Below are 11,927 nucleotides of genomic sequence, written 5' to 3' on the forward strand. Positions count from 1 at the left end.
TTTAACGTGAGGTATTCCTGACAGGTTTACGTAACAGATGGAAAGTAAGCTGACGACAGTAGAGGAGAGGCTACAACACAACGCATCGTTGTCAAGGCCGCTGTGCAGGAGATTGCTGTATTAGGTCAGCTGAGGAAGATTTCAGGCTCGGCAAAGCGTTTGTGAAGAAAGGAGAACTTCAGCTGCACTCTGGAAGTTGTCTGTGCTAATGATACGCTTTGCTGTGTCTGTGAACTTCATTTAAGATCATCAGCAGTAAGGGTTCTTAAATCTTTTATGCAGAGAAATCACTTTTCTTTTTACTGAAGCCTCCAAATTCTAGGACTGGGAGTTGTGAAAGGTGCCAACAGAAAAGACCTTTATCTCCCCATGCAAACCACAGAAAGGGATGGTGCATGGGCACAGAGAAGCAGCAAAAGCTTTGGCGGTCACATTCAGCTCAGCTGCGCAGACTGAAGATGGATGAAACGGCACAAATGTCCCACCAACTGTGAGACGTCACACAAACCAAAGGCGAGGGTGTCCACAGCCCGAGGCCTGCCAGGTACACGGGGCCAGGCTGGGCAGCTCCTGCTGCCTGCTCCCTGCGGGGCTGCCCTCCCAGCACCCACTGGCAGGTGTGGATCTCATCTTCCATGAGCCTGTATTTCCCCTCCTTTTCCTGTGACCTATTTCCTTTCTGATCGGCAAGTCAGCTTGCCGGTCCACTCCCAGCACCAGCCCTGCCCCACCATCCTCTTAACCTCTCACAGTGGCTTCATTCTCCCCAGCGGGGCTTTGTGGATGGTCGTTCTGTGGATTCCAATTAAAGGGGTTTCTACTGTATGTTTTGGATGAACTCCCCTTCTGCCATAGACAGTGGAAATGGCAGCATTTCTGCTAAATGAAAAATGTTTCTCTTCGGTTGTGGTGGTGGAGTGTGTGTGTGTGTGTGTGTGTGTGTGTGTGTGTATGACAGAGACAGAGAGAATGAATATATGTGCTTCAACTACGTGACACATTTCTTCACACCAGGGAGCAGATATTCTAACATTTTGAAAACCTTCACAAGTATGGGTTCTTACAGCTTACTATAAATAAACTATAAGGTATGTAAAATGACTTTGGCCAACTTTTGTTAAAAAGAGGAATTGAGGCCGGGCGCAGTGGCTCAAGCCTGTAATCCCAGCACTTTGGAAGGCCGAGGCGGGCGGATCACGAGGTCAGGAGATCGAGACCATCCTGGCTAACATGGTGAAACCCCGTCTCTACTAAAAAAATACAAAAAACTAGCCGGGCGAGGTGGCGGGCACCTGTAGTCCCAGCTACTCTGGAGGCTGAGGCAGGAGAAAGGCGTAAACCCGGGAGGTGGAGCTTGCAGTGAGCTGAGATCTGGCCACTGCACTCCAGCCTGGGCGGCACAGCAAGACTCCGTCTCAAAAAAAAAAAAAAAGAAGAAGAATCGAAAGTGTCTAGAATGCATGCAGAGAAGGGAAATGGGAAGGCGGCCCCCGTGCCCAAGCCTGGAGTGGTGTGGGCTGGAAGGCATGGGTTACCTGAAGACCTGCCATCAGGACAGCCAACGTCTCACCTGTGTGCCTGAAGCCAGGTGTCCTGCAATGATCCTCCACCACCACCCTCCCCAGAAAGCACTCAGGGTGGTGGTGGAGTTTTTTTCCTCTAGAGTTACTGACGTATCTGGGGAAAATTAAAGGCAGCTAGTGTGGTCATTTAGAGCCCAGAGAAATAAAGACCTCAGCGTGGGGGCGTCAGTGAGTCCCCAGCGCAGCAGACAGCGTCCCCTACTTCCCATCGAGCAAAGCCCTCTGGCCAACGCTTCCTGACACAGACACGCAGTGATGGGCAGCTTCTCTTCATTCTTAAATATGAGAAACAATGAAATCATCACACACCTCTAGTATGAGAGAGAATAATCAAAATTAACCAAAGGAAAAAAAATTATGCTGGAGGAAACAGAGATAACTTAGAAAAGAGGAAACACTTAATACAGTTGTGACATAACAGATGACAGCTCATGTCCCTACTGCCTACAAACAACCAACTATGAGATTACAGGGGAAGCACTTATGAAAATCACCGTTTGAAAGAGAAACACAGGTGAGCCTGAGCTCCCGTGGAATCGGCACTGCAGATCCCTCCTCTGAATCACAGATGTCATGACAATGGCAAGTCCGCGGAGAAGATTTGCAAACTCACACACACAAACTCCCATTTAGGAAACGGTGATCAAGAAACACACCTGTGGAGAGGTACCCAAAGAACGAACTGATGGTATTCAGCAATCACTACAATCACAACCTTCAGCCTGAGAACTGCCTTTTGCTGCAGAATTCCATGCCAGGCATGCAGTGTGCGCATCTACAGGAGTAGCAAAGGAATGACAAAGATTTCAGAACGTGAGTACCTTAGTTCTGTGAGACACGCATTTAATATTTTTGAGGAAACTTGAAGATTCTAGACGTTAGTCATTTTTGGCAGAATTACAATATTTATTTCACATAAAATTCAGTTATGGGGATCAATGCAGGAAGCCAATGTATCATCTATCGGTTTTCACATTGGTTGGGGGCCGGGGGGCCGCAGTTAAGTCACTGCAGCTTCAGGGATGCTGTGGACCCAAGCAAGCTTCTCGCCGTGGCAGTGAGTGACCGTTTGACAGGTTTCTGTGCTTTGGGAGTGTACTGCTAGAGGTGGCAGGACTGGACCACACAATCGTGTTTAGAGACACCACACAAACATGATTTACTCGGAAGCATCCTGAGAAAAGCCTTGTAGAGTGTCGGGGAATAGTGGAGAAGTGAATTGTGCCCGTGATCCATGGGCTGAACTTTCTTTTTTTTTTTTTTAAAGAGATGGGGGTCTCACGCTATTGCCCAGGCACAATGCAGTGGCACAATCACGGCTCACTGCAGCCTCCAACTCTGAGCTCAAGCGACCCTTCCACCTTGGTCTCCAGAGTAGCTGGGATGACACATGCACGTCACTACAGCTGGCTAACTTTTGTATTTTTTGTAGAGATGGGGTTTTGCTATGCTGCCCAGGCTGGTCTTGAACTCCTGGACTCAAGCCATCTGCCCACTTCGGCCTTCTAAAGTGCTGGGATTATAGGCATGAGCCACCACACCGGCCAGGGCTGAACTTTCATACAAGACTCTTCTGACACACAGCAACCTGTTCTCCAGAAGTCATTCTCAGGCTATTTTCATGGCTCCCACCAAGAACTTGCCTATGCTCCAGCCCCAAACCAAACAAAGATGGCTACATGCAGAACAAGACTTACTGGAGCAGTCAAGCCTGTGCTGTCCCAGCAGAAGAAAGGCATTATTGTCTTTACCACCAACCGAATTCGCTACTGGCCTCCCATTAAAAAGAAGAGAAACTCACCTAGATTTCACTCCGGGCTTGACTGCCGTCTTCAGTGATGGTGAGTTGTGACTGCCCTTGAGAAATATCCACTAGAAGAAACTGATGGACAAAACTTCATGGGCTCTGTTTCCAAGAGCATCTGTGTCTTTAAGACTTCACCTTCCTTTCTAGTTTATAGGCTAAGGATTTAGTATCCAAGATAAAAGTTGTTACAAAAACATTTGAATTCTCTTTTTTCTCTCTCTCTAACTCAGTCAATACATATACTGTGTACGATGACAATAAATATTCCTCTTATGGCGTTTATCTGGATGGAGGTGGCAGACTTATCAAGAACATCTACTCATCCACTGCTAGTAATAATGCTACCATTGGAAGACTGAAAATTGCCTAACATTCCATATCTACGCTATCCATAATGGATGTAGTTAGAATGATGACATTACCCAGGCAATGTGGCTGATGGTCCTCATTGGATTATCTCACAGACACCCCCAAGTCCACTCCCTTTAGCCACCCCTCAACCACAGCTGGGGTGCTGCGTGACCTGGCTCTGGCCAACTTCGTCTAAAGCGAAGTCGGCTTGTTGCAGTCATCCCTCAATATTCCCAGGGTATTGGTTCTTAGACCCCCACAGATGCCAAAATCTGCCAACGCACAGATAAAAAATGGTGTGGTGCTTGCATGTAACCTACACATAGATTTTGGTGTACTTCAAATCATCTCTAGATTACTTATAACATCTACTACAATGTGAATGCTGTAAACATAGTTGTTATACTGTACTGTTTAGGGAATCATGGTGAGAAGAAGTGTACATGTTCAGTACAGTGCAATTTTTTTTTCTGAATGTCTTGGAGCCACAGTTAGTTGACTCCAAGGATGTGGAAGCCACAGACACAGAGGGCGGGCTGTTCTTTCCTTATAAAAGAGACAGCTGTGGCCAGCACTGCCCCTTCCCCATTTTCTCCTGCCTCCCAAGCAGATGGAACACCTGCAGATGTGGTGGGCATATCGCAACCATGAGGATAAACCCAGCTGGCCAAGGATGCCTGGTCTCCAGGGGCACTGCTGAAAAGTCGATCATTTGCCTCAGAGACCTTATTAGTGAAAAAGACAAACTGCTATTTGTCTAAAACCCAGTAATGAGATTTTTCATTACTTCCACTGCTTCAAATACTGACGGTCTCAGACCGCCAAACATCCTTTCTTAGGGTGGTGCTTGAAGATTTCCTCTAGGAGAACAAAGGAGAAAATCGAGAGAGGGGAAGAAGTGGGATCTAGACACAGGGATGGATCCCGGAGAGTTACAAAGGGGAGCCAGCTGACGCTGGGGAGGAGGCCATAGGCACCATCGGCTGAGCGAGGCAGGAGAGCTTGGAAGACACGAGGGGAGAGGGTGCCTTCTGTGCTCTGCCGCTCTCCTTACGGATCTATCAGTGGTGGAAGTGGCAACATGGTAGATAATTCAAGAAGAAAATAGGAAATGTCCAGGAAAACAAGCAAACAAACAAAACAGTTATAAAATGGAAATCACAGTACTCTATTTAGCCACTAAGTGAGCAATATTTATGTGGCCATAATCAGGTAACAAGGTTTAATGCTTGTCTTCCTATAGAATCAATCTCCACTCAAGCACAGAGGTGTTAATCGGGGTCAGAGAACGACAGACAATCGCAAAAAGTGCAGATAACAGAAGCTGTAAAAGAAAAAAGGGAGAAGAAAGTACAAGGAAGCTAAGAGCCTTGAAAATGGAATAAATGACCCATTACTGATAAAACTGGAAATATAAGCATAAGGATATGACTTAAAACCGCAAAGGTTACAAAGTATAGAGAAACCCAACAGAGGGAATAAGGGGGGAGCAAGAAGGTGTCGTGAGTGATGCAGCCTCTTCAATCTAGAATTTTCTCTTTAGAATTCACTATTGAATACAAATAACACATAAGAATTTAAACCAGCATGGAATCTACATGTAATCGACTTCTTTGCTAACGGGCTTCCACACCGTTTCTCCATTCTTTAAACAGGACTTAATGGCATCTCTGTTCTTGGTTTGTACCCTAAGAGAAAGCACACAGATAACCTAAAATCGACGAATCAAGAAGCAGTGGTCTCAGCAGGTCCTCTACAGAGCAGACACCCTCCGGAAGAACTAGAAATGGAAACAGGGAAAGGAGGTGCCTTTGGTCACAGATTCTCAGCAGAGAAAGTGTGGGGCCAGGAACTATTTTATTCATGATAAACCTTCTGTATTATTTGATTTTTCAAACCATGGCATATAATAATTTGGTAAAATAAATATTTATAAAAGAAGACTGAAAGCGGAGAGACTTGAATATTATCCTTAATTTTTAAATTACAAAGAAATATGACACAATGACAAATATAAGCAGGATTACTGAGTGACAGAGATGCCATTTTCTGGCTCTGATGGTCTGATGTGTGTGCAACACTGTACCTGTGCTTTCATGAAGTCATCTTCTACACTACCTACGGCACTCCTGAGAGAGAAGTACACAATAAATAAACCTCCTGGTCCCAGGACAAGCACTGTGCCACTAAGAATATGAAAGCTGATCATCATCTCTTAACATTTATGTCATTCATGTTTGTGTTAATGTTTATTATTTGGAGGCTTTCTGGTTCAAATAACCATTTTCTTGCATTACATTTAATCAGTTCTTTAACACTAGAACAAATCATTCACCTGTCAATTTCTTTCAGCTCACATGTCATACAATAAAAAGTATTAAAACATATTGTAAATTTACGAAGAATTTGACCAGCTGTAAAGAGGCAAAAAATATTTTAAAAGAAAAACCCTAACAGGCTGCACAGGATTGCTGTTTCTCTAGCAGATAGTAAAATGACTAAAATGAACATTAAGATATTAGCTAGGAGCTAATTTTACCATTTTAATTTCCACTGTTTATGTAAGAGACCAAGTGAACAATAGCTAATATTAGTAAGTGTAATAGAAACACATAAGACTGATCTACATTGTATTTAAAGAAAAGAACGAAGATAAAAATCAGAGCTAATTAAAGACATACGGTATCGCGTTGTCTTGCCATCTATTTGCCAACTCAGTTAACATATTTTTCATCTGATCTCGTTCGTGTGGAATGAGTCAATTAAACATTTTTTTCCCCTAAAAAAAGATGCATGGGAATCTTTTCTGTTACACTTGATGAAATGAACAGTGTCTTAGGCTGATTAATCCCTGGCAACATACAGCGAGCACACATGGTACCGCCGGAGCACATGCTCAAAGCGCTGGGATGCAAACATTTGATATTATGCATGAGCTGGAGGTGCTGGTTTTCTGCTGAAAGGGGGGCGGGTCTCCATTTAACATGTTTTAATTAACTAAGGCTGATGGATTGGTCTTTCCCTTAGCCACTCTACAGCCCATAAATCTGGTGAGCTCAGGAAGGATTCTGTGGCATTTTTATTTACATATTATAAATGTAAAATCTGCCTTTTTTGGGGCAATATTTATTACTTGATGCAAGAAAAAATAAATTACCTCTCAATGCTTTGAATTCCTTAATGCTCATTAGATAACCTGTCCCCTGGGTAAGCCAAGACGAAATGCCTAAAAGCAAGGGGAAAATCTGATCACACAAACCTGGATCTTTCTTCCCTCACCATAGAAACAAACAGACGCGTTGCGTGTGGACCCTTTTTCACGGACAAAGCGCTTATACTTAATCACTCTTTTGCAGTGTCTCACATAAAGACTTAATAAATATAAAATATTCAACTGTACACACATTAACATGAAAGTCTACCAAACAGAATTTCAAATTTTGTTGCCGATTGTTTCAGCATTTTCCTCTGATGAAATGTGAAAACATAATACATTAAAATGGAATATACTCAAAAAGGCTTGAGGAAACATACTCAAGACCATTTTTGCTCCTAAATTGAGAATTTCTTATACTGCAACCAGTCAGAACGCATGACCCCCCTGAGGCTGCAAAATGTTTCATTCTGACACTCTTGTGCAGGCCACAAGATGGAGGCCTCTTAATTGAAACTGCCTCTTCAATTTGTCCTCAGAATTCACTGTTTAATTCAAACATCAAATATTAATTAAAACAACCAAGCAAAATGTCTCTTCATTATCAGAGCGGTGCAGAGGCTCACCGCTTTTTGAAGGGGGAGCTACCAATGGCAGCTGTTTTCGTTTGTTTTCTATCATTTTAGCTTAGTGGTTGTCGGGGATTTTTTTTTTTTTTAACACAACAGAAAAAGAAACTGGGGCAGTAACAAAGGCACTGGTGGAAGTGAAGACCGTGGAACTGAAGCTGTGGGTCCATGTCTCCTAAAATAAACGTGTCTGCTTTATTTTCACATTTATCTTGGAGGCAGAGACTGTTGGAGCACAAATCGACCCTAGTAATGTTATCAATTAATGTTTGGATTAAAAATGACATTGAGTAAAATGAGATGTAAAAATAAGCCTGTAAGTTTGTACTGGGCTGGGCACAGTGGCTCAAGCCTGTAATCCCAGAACTTTGTAGGCTGAGGCACATGCACTGCTTGAGCTCAGGAGTTTGAGACCAGCCTGGGAAACATGGTGAAACCCCACCTCTACAAAAACTACAAAAATTAGCTAGGCATGGCGGTGTGGCGTGCACCTGCAGTCTCAACCTCTCGAAGGCTGAGAAGGGAAGATTGCTTGGGCTCAGGTGACAGACGCTGCAGTGCCCGGAGATGGCACCACCGCACTCCAGCCTGGGCTGTAACAGAACATGTTTCAAAAATAAAAGTGTGCTGAGTGCCTCCCTAGCTCCCGGCATTGAATATGCCATCCTGCCCTTGGCATTCTGAGCCCTGCTCCATTCAGAGAACGTCCAACACCTCCCAACCTCCCCACCCAAACCCCAACCCTAGGGAAAACAAAGGCAAACCCCACACCGCTCTCCGAGCACCAGAGCGCTCACCTCCAGCTCCTGCTCCCGCTGTAGTGCGAACTGCTTGAAGGACTTGACGATCAAGCCAGCATTGGAACAGTCATAGACGAAGATCGAGGGGCTGCCCATCCATGTCTGCAGGTCATATATGGACAGAGGGATGTACTGCGTGTAGTTCTAGAAAACACACAAAGTGCACTCGTTACGTGTGCATCTCAGGAATAAGGGCTGCTGGTGAATACTGCACGTCACAAAAGGCACACACATTGAGCCTGGTTGCTGGAGAGACGCTGAGTTAGCCTTTATACAAAACTATAAAAACAGCAAACTGGCTAGGTGCAGTGGCTCACACCTGTAATCCCAGCACTTTGGGAGGCTGAGGCGGGCGGATCACCTGAGGTCAGGAGTTCGAGACCAGCCTGACCAACATGGTGAAACCCAGTCTCTACGAAAAATACAAAATTAGCCAGACGCGGTGAAGGGCGCCTGTAAAGCCAGCAACTTGGGAGGCTGAGGCAGGAGAATCACTTGAACCTGGGAGGCGGAGGTTATAGTGAGCCAAGATGGCACCGTTGTACTCCAGCCTGGGCGACAGAGAGAGACTCAGTCTCCAAAAACAAAAACAAAAACCATCAAACTGAACTTCTCCACATCTCCTCAGATGCTGCTTTACTCCAGTAGTGCCCACACCCGGTGGCTGCTGAAGTCATCATCCCGAGCCCCAGGCTTCTCCGCAACTGCCACTGGGTTCAGCTGCTGGTCAACTACTTAAACTTGTCTCAGTTGCCACTGTGGGGCCTCCCTGCATGGACCCCACAGCCCAGTTCCCACCGTGGGACCTCCCTCCATAGACCCCACAGCTGTCTCAGTTCCCACTGTGGGGACCTCCCTCCATGGAACCACAGCTGCCTCAGTTCCCACCACAGGGTCTCCCTCGATGGACCCACAGCGGTCTCAGTTCCCACTGAAGGGCCTCCCTCATGTACCCCATGGTGCCTGCCTCCAAGGACCCACAGCTGTCTCAGTTCCCACCGCGGGACCTCCCTCCATGGATCCACAGCTGTCTCAGTTCCCACCAAAGGGCCTCCCTCATGTACCCCACGGTGCCTCCCTCCATGGACCCCACAGCTGTCTCAGTTCTCACCATGGGACCTCCCTCCATGGGTCTCACGGCTGTCTGAGTTCCCACCGTGGGGCCTCCCTCCATGGATCCACAGCTGCCTCAGTTTCCACTGCAGGGCCTCCCTCCATGGGTCTCACAGCTGTTTCAGTTCCCACTGCAGGGCCTCCCTCCATGGATCCACAGCTGTCTCAGTTCCCACCAAAGGGCNCAAAGGGCCCCCCCTCCATGGATCCACAGCTGCCTCAGTTTCCACTGCAGGGCCTCCCTCCATGGGTCTCACAGCTGTTTCAGTTCCCACTGCAGGGCCTCCCTCCATGGATCCACAGCTGTCTCAGTTCCCACCAAAGGGCCTCTCTCATGTACCCCACGGTGCCTCCCTCCATGGACCCCACAGCTGTCTCAGTTCCCACTGAAGGGCCTCCCTCATGTACCCCATGGTGCCTCCCTCCAAGGGACCCACAGCTGTCTGAGTTCCCACTGTGGGGCCTCCCTCCATGGATCCACAGCTGCCTCAGTTTCCACTGCAGGGCCTCCCACCACGGGTCTCACAGCTGTCTCAGTTCCCACCGTGGGGCCTCCATGGATCCACAGCTGCCTCACACATGTGCTCGTCACTCCATGTCTCCATTTGTCCTTTTACTCTGTCTCATCTCTGTGTTTATATAACACAACACACACCTCATTTACAAGGAAGGGGAGCTCTGAAGAGTTGGTCGGGTCCTCCAATTTGCATGCCACTGTCCCTTTAATTTCAGAGAGGCCCATAAGCACTTTGTCATTGAGATGACTTTTGAAAGATCATACTTAAAGGGTATAAGTGAGTTTGGCTGTATAAATGTATTTCAATCACAGAACAATAACCTACTAACACTAATCCGCTAAGCGAAACATTTTTCCGAACACACTGTACTGTTCAGCCCTTGAACAGACACTAGTGATTCTGTAAATGCAGAGAAGAATGTTCTCATCTCACCTGAGAAACACTTACAATCTGCACACAAAGCTAACACTTTTAAGGAATTCTCCACAGAACACGTTCATTATTTACCTTTCCTTGGACATCAAGAGTGTCAAGTAGTGAAGCTGTGTCAGAAATCAAATTCCCAGAAATCGGCAAAAATCAAACTCCCAGCAAAAGTGAGCTTGTTTCTCAGCATCCTGCCGCTGGCACTGCCTGGATTGTTTATAACTCAAGAGGAAAGGGACAGAAGGCCAGAAGACCAAGCAAAGCCTGGGGAAGTATGGCACGGAGGCAGCCTGCAGAAGCTTTGTCCGTGCACAGCAAAGAAGCAGATAAAAGTTACATTTCAGACATAAGCTACATCTCAGACGTAAGTTATATCTCAGACGTGATGATGCAGGATACCAACAGCACAGGTGTGTGAGGGGTGTATGGAGACATGTACATCATGGGCAGGACTCCACGCTACCGAAAATGTTGTTAAAGTGTCTGCGTTTGGTGGACTGTTTATAATCACTACACTGTAACAGAACACCTGGAAATGCTCTCTGTAAATAAACCCACTGAAGGATTTGAGAGATGTCAGTTCTTGCCTAATGAATCCAAACAGTCAGTGCAAGTCTAATCAAAATATCTGCTGGGTTTTTTCCATTAATGGAATTTCACAAGATGATTATAGAGTACAGAGGAAAAAAAAAAGCACAAGAGTAAAAAAAAAATTAATAAAGAATAATGAATAGGGACTCACACTGCCAGATATTAAAGATACTATAAATCTATGGTAATTACAGGATGGTATTAGTGAGGGAGACAAACAAATCAACAGAAAAGAGAGAGCCCAGAAACAGAGACACACGTGTAACTCTAACGAGGACAGCATTTTAAATCTGCAAAGAAGGAATTAACAATTCAATAAGTGATGCTGGAAACTCTAACCCGCCATTTGGTATTGCTATATGAGAACACACACACACACACACACACACACACACGCACGCATGCACACACAATCAGAGTGGACTGACAACCTAAATGTAAAAGCACAAAAAAAATTTCATTTATTTTGGCATATGAAAGGCCTTAATTAAGCAAGTCACAAAACCTACTAAGTCTTGAGACTGACTGATACAGTAAGATAAAAAATCTGTAATTCCAATAAAGACACATATCAGTGACTAGCAATTTTAAAGAAAGGAGGTACACAGTACAAGACAGGGAAGTTTTTAGATGTGTCTTATATAAACTTCTGCTGCAGATCAACAAAGGGACGAAACAACAACAAACAGACAACACACACACACAGTCCATTCGCAGAAGAAAGAGGAATCATCAACGACTCTGAGTTTCATGCTCCTGATTAGAAATGCAAATTACAAGCCGGGCGCGGTGGCTCAAGCCTGTAATCCCAGCACTTTGGGAGACCGAGACGGGCGGATCACGAGGTCAGGAGATCGAGACCATCCTGGCTAACACGGTGAAACCCCGTCTCTACTAAAAAATACAAAAAACTAGCCGGGCGAGGTGGCGGGCGCCTGTAGTCCCAGCTACTCGG

General features: G+C 45.7%; 1 protein-coding gene across 1 annotated transcript in view; it reads right to left on the bottom strand.

Annotated features, from left to right (window-relative positions):
- Positions 1–11,927, bottom strand: part of RPTOR (regulatory associated protein of MTOR complex 1) — a 424,190-nt gene that overhangs the window by 223,183 nt on the left and 189,080 nt on the right. Inside the window, exon 5 of the mRNA XM_017879553.1 lies at positions 8,322–8,468. Coding sequence (XP_017735042.1) covers positions 8,322–8,468 — 147 coding nt within the window. The remainder of the gene's footprint in view (positions 1–8,321; positions 8,469–11,927) is intronic.

This window comes from Rhinopithecus bieti, unplaced genomic scaffold (assembly GCF_001698545.2).
Source record: "Rhinopithecus bieti isolate Rb0 unplaced genomic scaffold, ASM169854v2 scaffold_9899, whole genome shotgun sequence".
Taxonomy (NCBI): domain Eukaryota; kingdom Metazoa; phylum Chordata; class Mammalia; order Primates; family Cercopithecidae; genus Rhinopithecus; species Rhinopithecus bieti.